Source organism: Schistocerca americana, chromosome 7 (assembly GCF_021461395.2).
Source record: "Schistocerca americana isolate TAMUIC-IGC-003095 chromosome 7, iqSchAmer2.1, whole genome shotgun sequence".
NCBI lineage: Eukaryota > Metazoa > Arthropoda > Insecta > Orthoptera > Acrididae > Schistocerca > Schistocerca americana.
Window position 1 is genome coordinate 599567173 of NC_060125.1, and position 19067 is coordinate 599586239.

The following is a 19067-nucleotide window of genomic DNA, read 5'->3' on the forward strand; positions in this document are numbered from 1 at the left end:
GCTCGCTGTTCACAGTTTCTTCAAAGAAAAAGGGTCCAATAAGTCCCTGACTGGAAATTGCTGCCCACGCTGTAATCCTCGGAGCATAATGTTGTCGTTCATGAAGCACTTGTGGGTTTTCAGTGGACTAAAAGCGTACATTTTGTTTGTTAACCACACCGTCTAAATGAAAATGCGCCTCGTCTGAAAGCCAAACGGTGTTGAGAGTTTCTTCCCTATCCTCCGCCCACTGAGCAAACAGTAGTCCCTGCTGCTTGTGTTCTTCAGTGAGCTTCTGTGCACAGGTCATCTTGTATGGGTACATATGGAGGTCACTTTTAAGAATGCGTTGAACGGTGCGTCTGGACATTCCCTGTTGCAGTGCTGCCTTTCTACACGATTTCCCGTGACTTCTCTGTACAGCAACTCGTACCGCTTCAATGTTCTCCGGCGAACAAACAGGCTTAGGCCGAGGTCGCTTCGCTTCCAATACTGTTCCTTCCTGTACAAATTTATCGTACAACCTGTGGATGGTCGTCTTGCAAGGGAACCATCGTGTGTTAAACTGTTGTCGAAAACGCCTCTGAGTCAGAACAAGGCTTTTCGTTTCTGAAAAAGTAACAATTGCCGATCGTTGCTGTATCGTCAGTCTTCCATTGTCAGCCATTGCTGCTTACTAGTCTCCTAGCGGCAGTATCGTGAATTACACGTCATTTCGTAACTCATTTGTTTTTCCAAGCTCTGCTGGTACTGCTGTAGAGATCCCAGCGGCATATCTAATGTGCGTCGTAAATTGTGAAAGAAACAATTGGTAACACATTTCGTACGCCACCCTGTACATACCGCTGTTGTAGCCCAACATATTCTACAGATTATCGACATGTTGCCTTGCTCTGTTCGATCACCAAATCTGTCTCAAATCGAGCACATATGGGACATCACTGGACCACGACTCGAGTGTCATCTGCAAACTGCATGACCCCTACCCGCATTGTCCGACCGAGTGCAGTGTCTCGTAACTCCATCCCACAAACTGACATCGGGCACTGTACAACACAATGCATGCACGTTTGCATGCTTGCAGTCAACATTCTGGCAGTTACATCGGTTATCGACGTACGAGCATTTCACATTTGGAATGTTCATCATTACAAAAGTGAGGTGAAGTGCAAATAATGCCAATGCAGCTTAAGAGGAAGTGAAAGAAGGTCAAGAACTGGCAAGTATATATGCACAACGAAGTTTCTTTCGACGTCACCCTCCGCTAACAAAAAAGGAAAAATTAATAGTTTGGTGAATATGTGACCAAGAGGCATGAAACACCGTAAGCAATGACACGGCAACTTTATAAAGAAATACTGTTTTAATCTACAACAATTAATGTATCAATATTTACAGAATGACTGCAGAAGATGCTTTGTAAATAAAAGTGAAACGTGTCTCGTGTAAAATCATCTTTAATTAACTGCAATAAGCTTAAGACAGAGAAACCAGCAACAACTGAATGAATTAATAACTCAACCGATACGTAAAAGGACAGCCATAAGAGTGAGTTGTTTCCAACAGCCCACAAATCTATTGTTTTTATTCGCTTATTCGAATCGCTACACAATGCATAGGTGTCGGAGGCACTTTCAGTGTGCTCAGGCAAGACCGAATGACGAAGAACGAACTGGCCCTCGTACTCAATATTCGGCGTTTCACAATCGAGGCGATTGTAGGTAAAACGAAAATCAGTCCCGGGTCAATCTCTCAAGTTATCAAGGCGTGAGTGGTTAATGATGCACTTCCGGGTGTTCTTCCGAATTGTTTCCATTTTACGCTCTATATTTTGACGACCGACCTAACTTTCTTCTTCAGGTGCTGCTAGTTTCGTGTCATGTGCACTCGTTGCGTGGAATCCAACCAGGCTTCTAATTACTCTTGGCCTCGCGCCGAAATTTTTGGCTGATTTCGACTCCCGACCCCCCTACCTAGTGATGAACTAGTTAGACAAATGCATTCCCGAAATTTCATTACACTACTTTTTTGTGTTGCGAATTTTATTTTCGTCAGTGTATTTACTCGTTATGGATATGTTGGAAATAGAGTGTCTTCGATTCCCCACTCTGCCGGCCGAAGTGGCCGAGCGGTTCTAGGCGCTAAGTCTGGAACCACCCGACCGGCCCGGTCGGAGGTTCGAATCCTCGGGCACGGATGTGTGTGATGTCCTTAGGTTAGTTAGGTTTAAGTAGTTCTAAGTTCTAGGGGACTGATGACCTCAGAAGTTATGTCCCATGGCGCTCAGAGCCAGCCCGATTCCCCACTCTAAACGTGAATTATGATTTTAGTTCTTGATGTGTAGTACCTTTAGATTTCAAATATTATTGACTTATGAACGGAGGTATACAATTACTACTGCTCGAGTACGGCACTGGAGAGGCGAGTAGGGAGCTGTAGCGCGGTGCGTGTTGTCGAGCAGGTGTGGTTCTCGAACCGGCGGGCCAAGTGGCGGCGCGAGGAGAAGCTGCGCAGCCAGCGGCGCTCTGCGGAGCCGGTGGCCGTGGCGTCGGCGTCGGCGTCGGCGTCGGCGTCGCCCACGACGCGCCTGCTGGCCGGCGCCGCCTTCCCCACGGCGGCCGCCTACCCCGCCTCCAGCCTGCCCGCCGACTCCTACAGGTACTGCGCGCTGCACTCACACCCCGCTAACACACTGCCATGTGCCCGTCAAACTTGTTCCGAGAAGTGGCTGTAGTTACTACGGCCTCTCAGTATAATTCTGTTCCTCTCTGAACATGCAATATACCGTGGTGCGTGAGACTGCGAAACCCATCAGAGTAATGTATCTACCCAGACTCCTTCACACTCCCCTTAAGACTCCAAGATAACCGTAAATAATTCAATGGAATCGCTATCTTGAAATGCCCTATCATAAAATAAAAAGGTGGGAAATTGCAATAACCCAACTATATCTATTCATTCAAACAGTAAAATAAATCAGTAGATTGAAGAGAACTGTGTGCTCATTCAAATAAAAATTTGAATGAAACAAAACCGGTGGTTTACACTGAAGAGCCAAAGAAACTGGTACACGTGCCTAATATCGTGTAGGGTCCCCGCGAGCGCACACAAGTGCCGCAACACGACGTAGCATGGACCTGACTTGTGACTTGTGGTGCGCGTGCTGTAAGACCTTCAGTACACACACCATCAGATTATTTGACTTGTCGCTCTAACGAAGTAGGCGAGTGTCAGCAATATGTCTCGTTGCTTTACCGTGGCGTGTTTATCTTCTGCCGTTACGTCAAACGATAGAAATGCCACTTGCACGCTTACAGTAGCAGATTGACGGTAACCAACTTTAAGCAGAACTTGATTAATTTTCATACCCATTTATTAAAAATAATAACAAGCCTAAAAATTACTTAACTTGGTTCTGGATGCTATTTACAATTGACAATCTGACGTTCCTTTCGTCTTGGTATGTTAATCTTATTCTCACATATCTCTGATACTTGACAAAGTGTCTATACATTTATCTTCATGGCTATGTACAGGAATAAGATAATCTTATTAGGTGCAGACTGAAACTTGACTATAGACAGGTACAGACAAATGTAGACTGGTACATCCTGATGCAGACTGACTAATCGGAGATCTGTACACTCGTTATAATACCTCACGCATTCATGTATCACTGCGCGAATGTGATCCGTGAGGAGAAAACGTTCTACATTAGCAAACTCATTGGCTGCATTACATATTAATACGCGGATCGGCGGAAGCAGAATTTGGTCCGTCTCTATGGCAGCGCCATCTCGTAGTGCGGAGACGGACGAGCGCTGCGCCTGCGCTGTTGTGCTTAGCGGGGCGCGCTCTAGTGGGAAAGTTGTGTACGCGCTGACTACGCGGAACTATGTACACAACATGTCTGAAGTGGTGTTGGAGGGAACTGACACCATGAATCCTGCAGGGCTGTCCACAAATCCGTAAGAGTACGACGGGATGCAGATCTCTTCTGAACAGCACGTTGAAAGACATCCCAAATATGCTCAATAATGTTCATGTCTGGGCAGTTTGGAGGCCAGCGGAACCACCCTGTAGCAATTCTGGACGCGTGGGGTGTCGTTTTGTCCTGCTGGAATTGCCCAAGTCCGTCAGAATGCACAATGCACATGAATGGATGGAGGTGATCAAACAGCACGCTTACGTATGCGTTACCTGTCAGAGTCGTATTAAGCCGTATCAGGGGTCCCATATCACTGCAACTGCACACACCACACACCGTTACAAAGCCTCCACCAGCTTGAACAGTCCCCTGCTGACATGCAGGGTCCATGGATTCCTGAAGTTGTCTCCATACCTGTACGTCCATCCACTCGATACAATTTGAAATGAGACTCCTGCGATCAGGCAACACGTTTCCTGTCATCAACGGTCCAATGTTGGTGTTGACGGGCCCGGGCGAGGCGTAAAGCTTCGTGTCGTGCAGCCATCAAGGGTACACGAGTGGGCCTTCAGTTCCGAAAGCCCATATCGATGATGTTTCGTTGAATGGTTCGCACGCCGACACTTGTTGATGGCGCAGCATTGAAATCTGCAGCAATTTGCGGAAGGGTTGCACTTCTGTCACGTTGAACGATTCTCTTCAGTCGTCGTTGGTCCCGTTCTTGCACAATCTTTTTCGGCCACAGCAATTCCGAAGATTCGATGTTTTACAAGATTCCTGACCTTCACGGTACACTCGTGAAATGGTCGTACGGGAAAATCCATACTTCATCGCTACCTCGGAGATACTGTCCGGGTTCCCGGGTTCGATTCCCGGCGGGGTCAGGGATTTTCTCTGCCTCGTGATGGCTGGGTGTTGTGTGCTGTCCTTAGGTTAGTTAGGTTTAAGTAGTTCTAAGTTCTAGGGGACTTATGACCACAGCAGTTGAGTCCCATAGTGCTCAGAGCCATTTGAACCATTTTGGAGATACTGTGTCTCATACCTCGTGCGCCGACTATAACACCAAGTTCAAACTCACTTAAATCTTGATAACCAGCCATTGTAGCAGCAGTAACTGATCTAACAACTGCGCCAGACTCCTGTTGTCTTATATAGGCGTTGCCGACCGCAGCGCTGTATTCTGCCTGTTTACATATCTCTGTATTTGAATAAGCATGCCTATATAAGTTTACTTGGCGCTTCAATGTATAATATTCACCAATTGCAAAGTATTTGCCTCAACATTCTACAAAAAACAAAGTTAATTGCTGATGACAACTAAAAAGACAGGCAAGTGGAGGTATGGCTACAGTATCCTAGCTGCACATGAAATCACTAATTCAATACAACCCAACGATTAATTTAGAAACTCCAGTAGTCGACTGAATACCACAACAAATGGTGCTATGACTTGAATCGGGTTTAGCGGTACGCTTCCTATATAAAAACTAACCGCCACCTAGTGAGCCGTGCTGCTGTATACACTCACGAATTTTCCGTGACGGTATGTCGGAGGACCGTGGTCGTATTGGAGAATCAGCATCTCGCTCATCAGAACTCGGACCCCTCCAAGCGCCAAGTCGTCTCGAACCAGCGACCTGTTAATGTTCGGCGTTTCACAATTGAGGCGATTGTAGGTAAAACGAAAATCAGTCCCGGGTCTATCTCTCAAGTTATGAAGGCATGAGTGGTTAATGATGCACTTCCGGGTCTTTCTCTTCCACCAGCTCCCGACTGATCATCTTGTGCTTGTCCGGCCGCACACGTCAATCAAGGAAGATGTTACTGTTTTTAGCAATGTTGTGGTATTTTCTGAGATATTTACAGGTCCAGACCAAGATAATATCTCACACTACCGCTCACAGCTAATCCAGTCTTTGAAATATTGTGGATAAAAACACATTCAATAAGAGAGCTGTGCCTTCTGGGACGTATAACGCATTCTCAGTAGAGAACTTCAAATAGAAATCCGCTCCAGACTCCCATGCTAGAGTAACAAATATTTAAATCACTGCGCTCTGCTTTCCGCAAGAAATGAATAAAAAAGTGATACTAAAGTACTGCCAGGCCTATGATGATTACGTTTGTTGCCAAGTACCTACTGAGGTACCAATGGCCAACTCTAACCGTTGTTAAGTAGTGGAATTACGTTCAGAAGAGACATTAAGTGATACGTAAATGGTGTACTCTAATCTCTCCCCTGTACCTTAAAGCTGATTATTGTTATCTCATTATTTACTTGGTTACAAACGAGGTAATGACGAGAGTAACAGTGAGCTGTTATGCTTTTTCCGGACAAATGACGCAAAAGAAGTTGAAATATTGTTTTCCAGTTTTGTTGCTGTATCAAGGAACTGTTTCTTTTCCAGAAAAGGTTTCATTTTCGGACTGTTGCCTTGCTCATCACGTTCTATGTCTGCTCAGTGTGCGTGAGTGCAATTTATATAGATCCAGTATGTCTTCTACTAATTTCCCGATCTCAGGTGCTTCTCGATATCTTCGAACACACTAAGCGTTGTAGCTCAGTGATTAAGGTACCAGACTCCTATTCTAAAACAGACAGGTTCATATCTCCGTCCAGCAGTCCTCATTTGCGTTTCCTGAGTTTTGCAAGCAACGTTACTTTATGCCCCCCGCCCCCGCCACCTCAGTAAGGCCGTTCGCAGTTCCTTTACAGCCTCTGTACAGTCAGAGTTTCCGCTTCGTCGTTGGTGACATCACTGCCCACAGGACGTTCGAAACTCCGTCCTTACTTCCCGTCCCGTGTCACAAGGTCGCATCCTGTCTCCTACATTTTCACAGATTTGTGTCTTCCCTTACCCTAAGTGTTATTCCCTTATTTCCCTCCTTATCCATTCACTCAGTTTCTAACATTTTTCTGTGGCAATACATTTCAGAATATACTTCTTTCTGTTTTTCTATTTTCCCCCATTTTTCACGTTTTACTTCTGTTCTCCTAGGGTATACTGTATTTCGAATAGTTGTTCCCCTAAATTGGTACAATGTTTCAACCGGTAGGTTCATAGTATCTTAGACTTCTGCTCTTTTTACCTCCCCGAGTTCAATCAGTCACTTCCATCCAAGTGTTCCGTCTATCCCCAGTCTTCATAGTCAGGTATGATACTAAATTTTTGCTTTCTTCATTTATTACATATTTGTACAGGTCGTTTAAGGAGTGAACGGCGTACGTCAAGAACTGACAGTACTGATGATTCTGAAGCACCGACCCTAGTGGCATCGTGGCAAGACACCAGATTCTCATTCGAAAGGATAGCGCCTCAAATCTCTTTCTGGTGATATACTTTTACGTTTTCACAGTTTCCCTACATCTCTAAATGCAGACGCCAGAATGGATGATTTTAGACGAAACTGATGATTTCCTCCTCACACATTCTGAATCCAAGCTTACGCTCAATCTCTGATGATCTCGCTGTCGACGACACGATAAACACTTATCTTCGAACCTGAAGGGAAATTATCATCTGAACGTATGTTCTACTCTCATCGGTTTTTCAGTAAACACATACATCGTACTGTCTGACATTAAAATGATGCATAATGTAGTAAATTAAGCAATCTTTACGGCATGCCTTGTATTTCCCTTCAAAAATCGTGTTGAAACAAAGCAAAGATGAGCAGAACTGCAGCTTGCGTTTCGAATGGTTATGTATATGTTAAATAACAATGTAACCGTCAGCTCAGTTTAGCACACAAAATCCGTCTATTTGAGCTGTAAAATGCATTCAAGTTGAAGTTATAAACGTCGTCTTTAAAACTGCACTGACGATAAAGTACAACAAACAACCGTTAATGTATCACCATCTGTAAAGTTCCCGTTCCGAACTGTTCTAAAAAGGTGTAAGTCAGAAAGTGCGCACAACTGAATCCGGTGAAATGGGCACCGCCTGAAACAAAATAAAGAAGAAAAACAAAAAACGTAGATACCATGCGTTTCCATGACTTCCTTTTTTTTACCTCCCTCCAAAATTACGTGCTAAGTAGCCCATCCATTCCTTATTATAGTTATTGTAAATCTTCATCCGTTTGTTTGATTGTCTATTTCTATTGTTCCTACTTGCTTATTTCAGGTTCAGTTAATGATCTATCTCCGTAGATGCATCATCAGCAAAGAGAACTACTTCTGCGTTTTGAATATAAGGTGGATGGTAATTTATACACAACTATAATATGAACGGATACAGTTTCTAAACCTTAGGAACCCCACCAGTCATTCGCCCACAGTGACAAGATATCTCAGAAATCTAAAATGGCTCTCTGCAGTGGATTAATTGGGCATTGCGACTTGCAAAACGTGAACTTAAATTTATTCCAAAATAATGTTGCGAATATCAGCGTCTGAATACCTTAGACATTTTATGAAAAAGAACGGAAGTTAACATTTGTCACATAAACATCTTAATACATAAAACTTTTGAAGAGATTAAAACTGTATATTAGACAGTTACTCTAACCCAGAATCTTGTCTTTCCCGGGAAATCCATTCACTGATTAAGATATCCTACAAGATTTACGAGCAGCCATCATCAAGATTCAATTGCACAGATATCTCTTTCCTACTTTCGAAAATTCACGCAAGGTGTGTCGCATACCTTGACGCACTAGCACTCGTGGAAGAAACGATTTTGCGGAGGAATCTATTGGCCACAGCCTAAAGCCGTCGGCACACGGACCGTGCTGTCGAACGTTAACGTAAAGCGTGCCGAGTTCAACGTGCTGCTGAACGCTCAGGAACGATGCGACTTGTGCATACGGTACGTGGGCCCCAACGTGGTATACGCGATCGCAACGCACTCCAGCGGCAGTTGAGGGATGTTTCTAGTTCGTAAATCATACTATTTACTCAACGGGCGCGCGTAAAATTCCCACGTTAGCTCTATTAAAACGCACATTTCCTCCATCGTCCACAAAAATGAAAGTACCATGTCCGATCAATAAGGACACAGGCTTATAAAAGTTCCATTACAAACAGTGCGGTAAAAATTTGGAATACTTCTCCGCATAAGACAAACATTATTTCATCATTCCCACATTTTAGTAAAACCCCAACGTCAGTCTTACTTGATCACTGTTCCTACCCACTAGCAGAATCTTTCCAACATGTGAATTACGAAGCGTAAAAGAAAAAGGAGCAAAATATCTTTATACAAGTAGCGCAAGCTGTCCTGTAGATTAATACAATCGAACAAAGTCGCCCCTCAAAAAAAGGTGAACTTATATTTACATAACATCAAATATTATAGTATACACTTATATTAAACTAATAATAAAGTATCAGAACCTAATAAAAACGCGAATGTTAGGGGAAAAAATTTGGAAGTGTCACGACGCGAACCACTGCTCTACCATACAACTCAACACAAGATAGTGACGGAACTTTTTTTTTTTTTAATCTCATTCTGTTCGTTTTCGTTCGTTGTATTTGCTCTGGGCGGACGTCGAAAGACACCCGTTTCAGTTCGTTGTTGATCCATTAACTCAGCTGAGCTACCGTGCCGGCTACTCATTACGCTACACCAACAACACACCCCTTGCCTCTAACCACATTATCCTACCCCATGCTGAAAACCTTAATTAAAGATATGTTACTAATTGAAATTTAACTATAACAAATTGTACCAAGAACAATGCTTTTTGGGTGGATGTTCAGTGTGTCGCTGCCATCAAATAGCCTACTCTCATAATACACAAGTTACAATAATTCTTTTGCCACGAATATGATGTTTCTCATTATTTTACTGGAACGGATCACACAGTTAACAACGCGTTTTCCAGTGATTCTCAACTTGCTGGTGCTCAGAAACGGCATATATACGTATAGGCTTGAAATGAATGCCAATATGGCGCCTCACAACTCTGTACTGAAGGGAGCCGGCGTGCGTGTGACGTAGGTGGCGTTGTTCCATCTGATTGGTCAACGCCCAGACGCACGCTCGGAATATCTGACATGCCAGATTTTGCTCTTCACATTCGGAAAGACTCCCGAACGTGCTATTCCCCGCTATGACATCAGAAACTCGGCACGCTCAACGTTCGCATACACGGTCCGTGTGCCGACGGCTTAAGGCACTGCTGTCAAAATGAATCTTTCACTAAGCAGCCGAGTGAAAGATTCATTCTGGAATCTAATACAGAGTCGGCAAAATGGTAAATGCCACGAACCTTTTTCTTTGCTGGAATGTATTTCTACTTTTTTCTAAGGAACTTAATTGAAATGTGCTGCTTCTTTTGTATGTATAAAATAATGTGATATGTAGGTAGTGAGTGTCGGACACGTTCTCCTGGAGTACGGGGTGGTTCTCAGCACAGGGCAGCCGCACGTGGCGTTTAGCAGGGACTTGGACAGTAGCTGCGGCTGTTGCAGCCCCATGGCGGCCATGCCGACGTTCGGCATGTCGCCGCCGCCGCAGGGCCCTCCGCCCCCGCAGGGTGGCGCGCCCGCCCCCGCGTGCGTGCTGCAGGCGCGCGGGCCCGCCCCCGCGCCCGCCCCCGCGCCCGCCGGCCACGGCTACGAGGCGCTGTCGCTGGGCTACGGGGCTCGGCCGCCCGCCTGCAGCCCGGCGCAGCCGCCGGCGCCGGCGCCCGCCCCCGGGGGCGGCTACCAGGCGTCGCCCGCCGCCGCCGCCGCCTGCGCCGCCGCCGCAGCCGCCGCCGCCGCCGCGCTCAACGGCCACGGCCAGTACGGAGAGTCGCCGCCGCCGCCCGCCACCAGCATGTCCATGACCGTCGGCGTGGGCGTAGGAGCGCACTCCGCCTCCAAGGCGCCGCCGTGCTACGACTACACCGGTCAGTACCCGCCCACCTATGTAGCGCGCATCACGCTTGCGGTTGTCTGCATTAGGCAGCGTTTCCACAGGCAACGAAATCTTGCACACGTATCCCCACCACCAGGAGTCCAGAAGGTGTTTCCACAAGGGCGATCTGATTTTTCATTCGTATTGTATTTAAGATGCCAACGATATTGCCTCAGGGGCAACATCGCTTCCCGCCAGATCACCGAGGTTAAGTGCTATTGAGCTGGGCTAACACTTGGATGGGTGACCATCCGGTCTGCGAGCGCTGTCGACAAGTGGGGTGCACTCAGCCCTTGTGAGGCAAACTGGGAAGCTACTCGAATGAGAAGTAACGTCTCCGGTCTCATAAACTGACATACGACCGGTGGAGCGGTGTGCTGACCACATGCTCTCCGTATTCTAATCCAGTGACACCTGTGCGCTGAGGATGATACGGCGGTCGGTCGGTACCGTTTGGCCTTCATGGCCTGTTCGGATGGAGTTTAGTTTGTTATATTGTATTCAAGATGTGTAAACTGCACATTTTAGCCCAAGAGCTCACAGAAAGCTTAACATAAAGAATACAGTCCCTCAAATATACGGTGCGGAAACAGATTAGTGCAAACTATACTCTAAGACACAGAAAACGACGCGCCGCGAAGGAATTATCCAAATGGAACGGAAATTGGCAGATGTGATGTACATGTACAGACAAACAAATGTTTACAATTTCAGACAAATTGGCTGATTTATTCGAGAGAAAGAGCTACGCAAGTTGAGCCAGTGAATAACGCGATGGTCCACGTCTGTCCCTCATGCGAGCAGTTACTTGGCTTAGCCCAGATTGACAGAGTTATTGGGTGGCTTCCTGAACGCTATCGTTTTTGCATTTCATTTCTATAGGATCTGGCAGACGACATCTTTTCCGGTCGACTCTGAAACGCCTGATAAAATCCGCAGGACAGAGCAGGTAGTTGGAATTGTGGAAAGGGGCCAAAAATCAGCGGCTGTCAGTTACATTCGAACACATATAACTTTATTTAGTTGCCTAAACATTACAGGGCAAATTTCCGAGCTTAACTATCGACTGAATATGTCACAAAATCTTATAGCTTAAGGGCACAACGTCTTTAATTTTTAAAACGACTGAAGGCCCATGATTGAAAAACACAACTACAATTAATTTTCAAAAGGCAGAAGGCCCAAAACCTTATCCAAAAAAATATTTTAAATGAGGCTGAAGGCCCAAACAATGCAAGACTTGACAAGTAAGGAACTTTCAATTTTAAAACGGCTGAAGGCCCATTATTTAAAACCCAACTAGAAGAATACAAACTCAAACCATCGGCTATGAGCCATTAAAATACACACTCAAACACCAATAAGAAAAGGCAGTACAGCCACCTACGCTCAGAAGTTTCCGGAGGTCGGTCTGCACTTGAAATATTAACGTGCTCATAGGGGAGACAGGTAGTCGGCCCAACTATATCCGATCCGCCGCCAATCCAACCAAGAGACAGTCAACGGACCCACCGACAAGACGACTTGCTTTCCACCCGACCAGTGCACAAGGAACTCCAAAGCCAAAACGTAAAAGCCGTAGCCGGCCACAACCAACTATGCATAATCTTTCAAAACTACACACACGTGTTGGACAGCGACAACACGATGAGGAAAGGACACTGCCTGAATTTTACGTCGGCGGCCAGGGCAGGTAACCGGAACGCTAACGGCCGCAAGGCAGAAAATTCCGCTGGAGCACTCGGACTTCAAATAACCAAAATACAGTTAAACTCCACGGGATGGTGGCCAAACCTTCGCCAACTCGAACACTTGCTGTTGCTCACGGGAATACTCCCAACAGCCAACCACGAAAACCAACGGCACAATGTGAACAGACTGGATTCGGTAACTGAATCACCACTCAACTTTGATACCCTGGGTAGGTGAGCCACAAAGCTCGTAGCAATCTGAACAGCTCCCACACACTCCGACACCGCGTAGGGCCGCCAGTGTGCCCGGCCCACTGCGCCGCGCCGAGATTTCCTGGCTGCTCCACTCCAACCGACCGACTGCCGCCGGAAACTATAAGCAACAGACCAAAGATAGTACAAGGTGCGAATATCGATACACACCGATGCAGACACACATAGAAAGAGGAAGAACCACGGCATAACCGCAATAAACCGTGGGAAACCAAACGCAGAGTAACAGTCAAGGTTTAAACCAACGTATAAGGCGGGGCCAGCACGGCTCAGAGTCATCTTTTTGGATGAATCAACGTTTCATCTATCGGGTAAAATTAACCAACATAATGTAAGAAGTTAGGACTCACAAAATCATGGCGTCGTGGATCGTGGAAGAGACTAACCGAAACTGGTTGCTTTTTGTGCCGTTTCTGTTCAAAAAGTTTATGGATCTTTCTTTTCTGCGCAGCAAACTGTGACAGGAATCTCATACAGGGTGTTTCAAAAATGACCGGTATATTTGAAACGGCAATAAAAACTAAACGAGCAGCGATAGAAATACACCGTTTGTTGCAATATGCTTGGGACAACAGTACATTTTCAGGCGGACAAACTTTCGAAATTACAGTAGTTACAATTTTCAACAACAGATGGTGCTGCATGTGATGTGAATGATATAGAAGACAACGCAGTCTGTGGGTGCGCCATTCTGTACGTCGTCTTTCTGCTGTAAGCGTGTGCTGTTCACAACGTGCAAGTGTGCTGTGGACAACATGGTTTATTCCTTAGAACAGAGGATTTTTCTGGTGTTGGAATTCCACCGCCTAGAACACAGTGTTGTTGCAACAAGACGAAGTTTTCAACGGAGGTTTAATGTAACCAAAGGACCGAAAAGCGATACAATAAAGGATCTGTTTGAAAAATTTCAACGGACTGGGAACGTGACGGATGAACGTGCTGGAAAGGTAGGGCGACCGCGTACGGCAACCACAGAGGGCAACGCGCAGCTAGTGCAGCAGGTGATCCAACAGCGGCCTCGGGTTTCCGTTCGCCGTGTTGCAGCTGCGGTCCAAATGACGCCAACGTCCACGTATCGTCTCATGCGCCAGAGTTTACACCTCTAACCATACAAAATTCAAACGCGGCAACCCCTCAGCGCCGCTACCATTCCTGCACGAGAGACATTCGAAACGATATAGTGCACAGGATTGATGACGGCGATATGCATGTGGGCAGCATTTGGTTTACTGACGAAGCTTATTTTTACCTGGACGGCTTCGTCAATAAACAGAACTGGCGCATATGGGGAACCGAAAAGCCCCATGTTGCGGTCCCATCGTCCCTGCATCCTCAAAAAGTACTGGTCTGGGCCGCCATTTCTTCCAAAGGAATCATTGGCCCATTTTTCAGATCCGAAACGATTACTGCATCTGGACATTCTTCGTGAATTTGTGGCGTTACAAATTGCCTTAGACGACACTGCGAACACCTCGTGGTTTATGCAAGATGGTGCCCGGCCACATCGCACGCCCGACGTCTTTAATTTCCTGAATGAATATTTCGATGATCGTGTGATTGCTTTGGGCTATCCGAAACATACAGGAGGCGGCGTGGATTGGCCTCCCTATTCGCCAGACATGAACCCCTGTGACTTCTTTCTGTGGGGACAATTGAAAGACCAGGTGTACCGCCAGAATCCAGAAACAATTGAACAGCTGAAGCAGTAGATCTCATCTGCATGTGAAGCCATTCCGCCAGACACGTTGTCAAAGGTTTCGGGTAATTTCATTCAGAGACTACGCCATATTATTGCTACGCATGGTGGATATGTGGAAAATATCGTACTATAGAGTTTCCCAGACCGCAGTGCCATCTGTTGTTGAAAATTGTAACTACTGTAATTTCGAAAGTTTGTCTGCCTGAAAATGTACTGTTGTCCCGAGCATATTGCAACAAACGGTGTATTTCTATCGCTGCTCGTTTAGTTTTTATTGCCGTTTCAAATATACTGGTCATTTTTGAAACACCCTGTACCTGGGCATGCTACAAAACTGATTGCTTCCTCAACTTCACGAAGATTCCAATTACTTCATTTTTGTGCATGATGGCGCCCCGCTTCACTTTCGCCTTGAGGTGCGGCGTTATCGTACATCACCACCTGACAACGTTGGACTGGAAGAGGTGGACAATAAGTTCCCAGATCACTGGACCTCACACCTTGCGATTTTTGTCTGTTGAGGTACATAAAAGACAGCCTTTGCCCCATCTATGCCAGCTACAACTTAACGAGCTGAGAAATCTAATTGTCGAAGCTGTCGATTCAATAAAGGCGAACCTGTTGATTTGTGTGTGGAATGAAACAGACTACCGTTTCAGTGTTTCTCTCTCTTATGCAGGTCTCACGGTAGTCTATCCCGTGCAAGTCACTAAAGCAATACGTAACTACCGAACCTGTATTCCTTGAAACTGTTTACTGTAGTCAAGCTTTGATCTTCGTCTACGCTCTTTACCCACCCCCACTTATTTCATTCCATTACCAATTTAGTGTCTCAAGATATATCCTACAAACTTCATCAGTACCTTATCTATCAATTTAATCTCCAGTATTCTTATGTAACGACACATATGAAAGCTTCTGTATTCTCATTGTCTGTCCCGTTTATCGCCCACGTTATATTTCCATTTAACGCTAAACAAGACAAAAACTAGTCATTTCCGCGAGACAGCATGCTTATACTGTTTAACATTGCATCTTCCCTTGATAATGGTGAAGAAAAGTGTGTAAAAGCTCCTTTGGGCACGTCAATCCAGCTGAATGCACTCATTGATGATTAGATACGGCAGAGCTACGAAATGAGGGGGGTGTTGACTGCTACTTTTCACCCGCTGTTCCAAATAGTGGCTCAAATGGTTCAAATGGCTCTGAGCACCATGGGACTTAACATCTGAGGTCATCAGTCCCCTAGAGCTTAGAACTACTTAAACCTAACTAACCTAAGGACATCACACACATCCATGCCCGAGGCAGGATTCGAACCTGCGACCGTCCCTGTTGTCATCTTGGAAGATAAGAGTGTCCACAGCATACTCATTATGCTGATGTAGCAGAGAGGGTAACTCTAGTAGCCAATAAAGTTAAAATAAAAAACCTGTTTTATATTCACGTTGGCGTAAATAACCGGGCTCAAGTCCTGGTAAGGAAAACACTCCAAAAACATCACATAAGTTTCATCAGCCTGAAGTACAATCTCCACAATATTCGCTTTAAACGCCTTGTATTGGCAGATAGGTAACATCGGGACTCGTAGGACTACACTACACGCCTCCAGCGAGCTTCTGTCTAATTCCTGTGTTCCTCGCCTAATGGAAGAAGCGTAATTTTATGTTGCGCTGTGAACAATACCAGACTCGCAACATTCCCTGGAAAACTGCTTCAAGATGATCTTGAATCACTGAGAGCAGTAGTTACAATCGGGTTTGAAGTCGATTACCACAGGCAAGGCGTGACATTAAATTCCAATACGTTCGGCTAGAGTCTCTTTATGATCACTACTCTTGGGCCATGTTACATAGCTGTAGTGGTAAACCATTCCTTGTAGACATGTAGACACTTCATATGTTACACCAAGACATCAGACAACCTTATCCAAGGAGTGATCATGGGCACTCCCAAACACGACAGCTCCAGTCTGCCGTTCTGTCACATTTCTCTGTCGACCCATCTTTCTATGCCCATTCCATTCAAACTATTAGCACATAGACACTACTTCAGCGCCATGGTGCTCATATTGAGAGTACGGTATAGTGTCTATGCGAACACGAAACTTTGAACTTTCCTGTATGCAGTGACATGTGCAATGTGTTTCCGTCTTACATAGTTTTGGCTGTAATAAACTACACTACTGACCATTAAAATTGCTACACCACGAAGATGACGTGCTACAGACGCGAAATTTAACCGACAGGAAGAAGATGCCGTGATAGCTTTTCAGAGCATTCACAAAAGGTTGGCCCCGGTGGCGACTCCTACAACGTGCTGACATGAGGAAAGTTTCCAACCGATTTCTCATACACAAACAGCAGTTGACCGGCGTTGCCTGGTGAAACGTTGTTGTGGTGTCTCGTGTAAGGAGGAGAAATGCGTACCATCACGTTTCCGACTTTGATAAAGGTCGGATTGTAACCTATCGCGATTGCGGTTTATCATATCGCGACATTGCTGCTCGCGTTGGTCGAAATCCAATTACTGTTAGCAGAATATGGAATCGGTGGGTTCTGGATCCCAGCGGCCTCGTATCACGAGCAGTCGAGGTGACAGGCATCTTATCCACATGGCTGTAACGGATCGTGCAGCCACGTCTCGATCTCTCAGTTAATAGATGGGGACTTTGCAAGACAACAACCATCTACACGAACAGTTCGACGACGTTTGCAGCAGCATGGACTATCATCTCGGAGACCACGGCTGCGGTTACCCTTGACGCTGCATCACAGACAGGAGCGCCTGCGATGGTGTACTCAACGACGAACCTGGGTGCATGAATGGCAAAACGTCATTTTTTCGGATGAATCCAGGTCCTGTTTACAGCATGATGATGGTCGCATCCATGTTTGGCGACATCGGGGTGAACGCACATTGGAAGCGTGTATTCGTCATCGCCATACTGGCGTATAACCCGGCATGACGGTATGGGGTGCCATTGGTTACACGTCTCGGTCACCTCTTGTTCGCATTGACGGCACTTTGAACAGTGGAAGTTACATTTCAGACGTGTTACGACCCGTGGCTCTACCCTTCATTCGATCCCTGCGAAACCCTACATTTCAGCAGGATAATGCACGACCGCATGTTGTAGATCCTGTACGGGCCTTTCTGGATACAGAAAATGTTCGACTGCTGCCCTGGCCAGCACATTCTCCAGATCTCTCACCAATTGAAAACGTCTGGTCAACGTTGGCCGAGCAACTGGCTCGTCTCAATACGCCAGTCACTACTCTTGGTGAACTGTGGTACCGTGTTGAAGCTGCATGGGCAGCTGTACCTGTATACGCCATGCAAGCTCTGTTTGTGTCAATGCCCGCGGTGGTCTCGCGGTTCTAGGCGCTCAGTCCGGAGCCGCGCGACTGCTACGGTCGCAGGTTCGAATCCTGTCTCGGGCCTGGATGTGTGTGATGTTGTTAGGTTAGTTAGGTTTAAGTAGTTCTAAGTTCTAGGGGACTGATGACCACAGATGTTAAGTCCCATAGTGCTCAGAGCCATTTGAACCAATTTGTCAATGCCCTGGCGTATCGAGGCCGTTATTACGGCCAGATGTGGTTGTTCTGGGTACTGATTTCTCAGGATCTATGCACCCAAATTGCGTGAAAATGTATAGACATGTCAGTTATAGTATAATATATTTGTCCAATGAATACCCGTTTATCATCTGCATTTCTTCTTGGTGTAGCAGTTTTAATGGCCAGTAGTGTACTTAAACCTCTTCTTTCTTTTTGAGTCACCCTGTACTGCCACTTGCAGCCCTCCCGTTATCTGATAACAGCCGTGCTTTGTCGTTCTCCTGTGACGAGCAGCTTCTGCGGTGTGTGTCTGCAGGCCTCATCTCGCCCGGGGTGTCGGTGCCCATCGCGGTCCCCGGGCCGGGCCAGCAGGCGGACGTGGCGGCGCAGTACTGGCCGCGCCTGCAGTGACGCTGGTGGAACTGAGCGCCACCGCCGCCCCCGCCGCCCACGCCTCTGCCACTGGGACTGGGACGACTGCGCAGCTGACGGCGCGCCATCGCCAGCCCACCGGCGCCATCGGATCGGGACGCCAGCCTCAACTTACCGCAGACGTGTGCTCGCGCCCGAGCTGTGGTCCTGTAAGCCACAAATTCCTCGCGTCCGGGCCAGAGGATTCGTTGTCACACTCCACGCAGAAAGCCCATTACCTTTCCTCTTCCACGTGCCTACTGCTTCCTTCCAACCCTTCTCCTGCTCCCCATTCTAAAACATTTCGGGTGTTACGCTCTCGACTTGCTATCAGACTTACGCAGTTGTCTGAGATACTTCGTTATGACAGCTTCAAAATAAGCCATAGTGGCCACATCGGGGCGGCCTGCACTGTTACACCTCCGTCTGCGCTCCGCATCTCACTGAACAGATAAAGAGTACAAGTGTATCTATGCAGTTTTCCTTAATTTTAGTGACTCTTTGCTGGAAACAACACAGCCTTTTACTTAAGACAGTTAAATTCGAGTACACAATTATTTTATACACGCATAAATTCACAAACGTCAGTATTTGAAACGTCAGAGATGTACGTCCGCTTCTTACACGTAATACGATATTACGCTGCTAATTTCATTATTTTCCCTCTCATTAACG

General features: G+C 46.3%; 1 protein-coding gene across 1 annotated transcript in view; it reads left to right on the forward strand.

The window, feature by feature from the left end:
- Positions 1-18392, forward strand: part of LOC124623138 (paired box protein Pax-6-like) — a 72152-nt gene extending 53760 nt beyond the window's left edge. Inside the window, exons 4-7 of the mRNA XM_047148929.1 lie at positions 2441-2593; positions 10222-10416; positions 10531-10750; positions 18298-18392. Coding sequence (XP_047004885.1) covers positions 2441-2593; positions 10222-10416; positions 10531-10750; positions 18298-18392 — 663 coding nt within the window. The remainder of the gene's footprint in view (positions 1-2440; positions 2594-10221; positions 10417-10530; positions 10751-18297) is intronic.
- Positions 18393-19067: the final 675 nt, after the last annotated feature.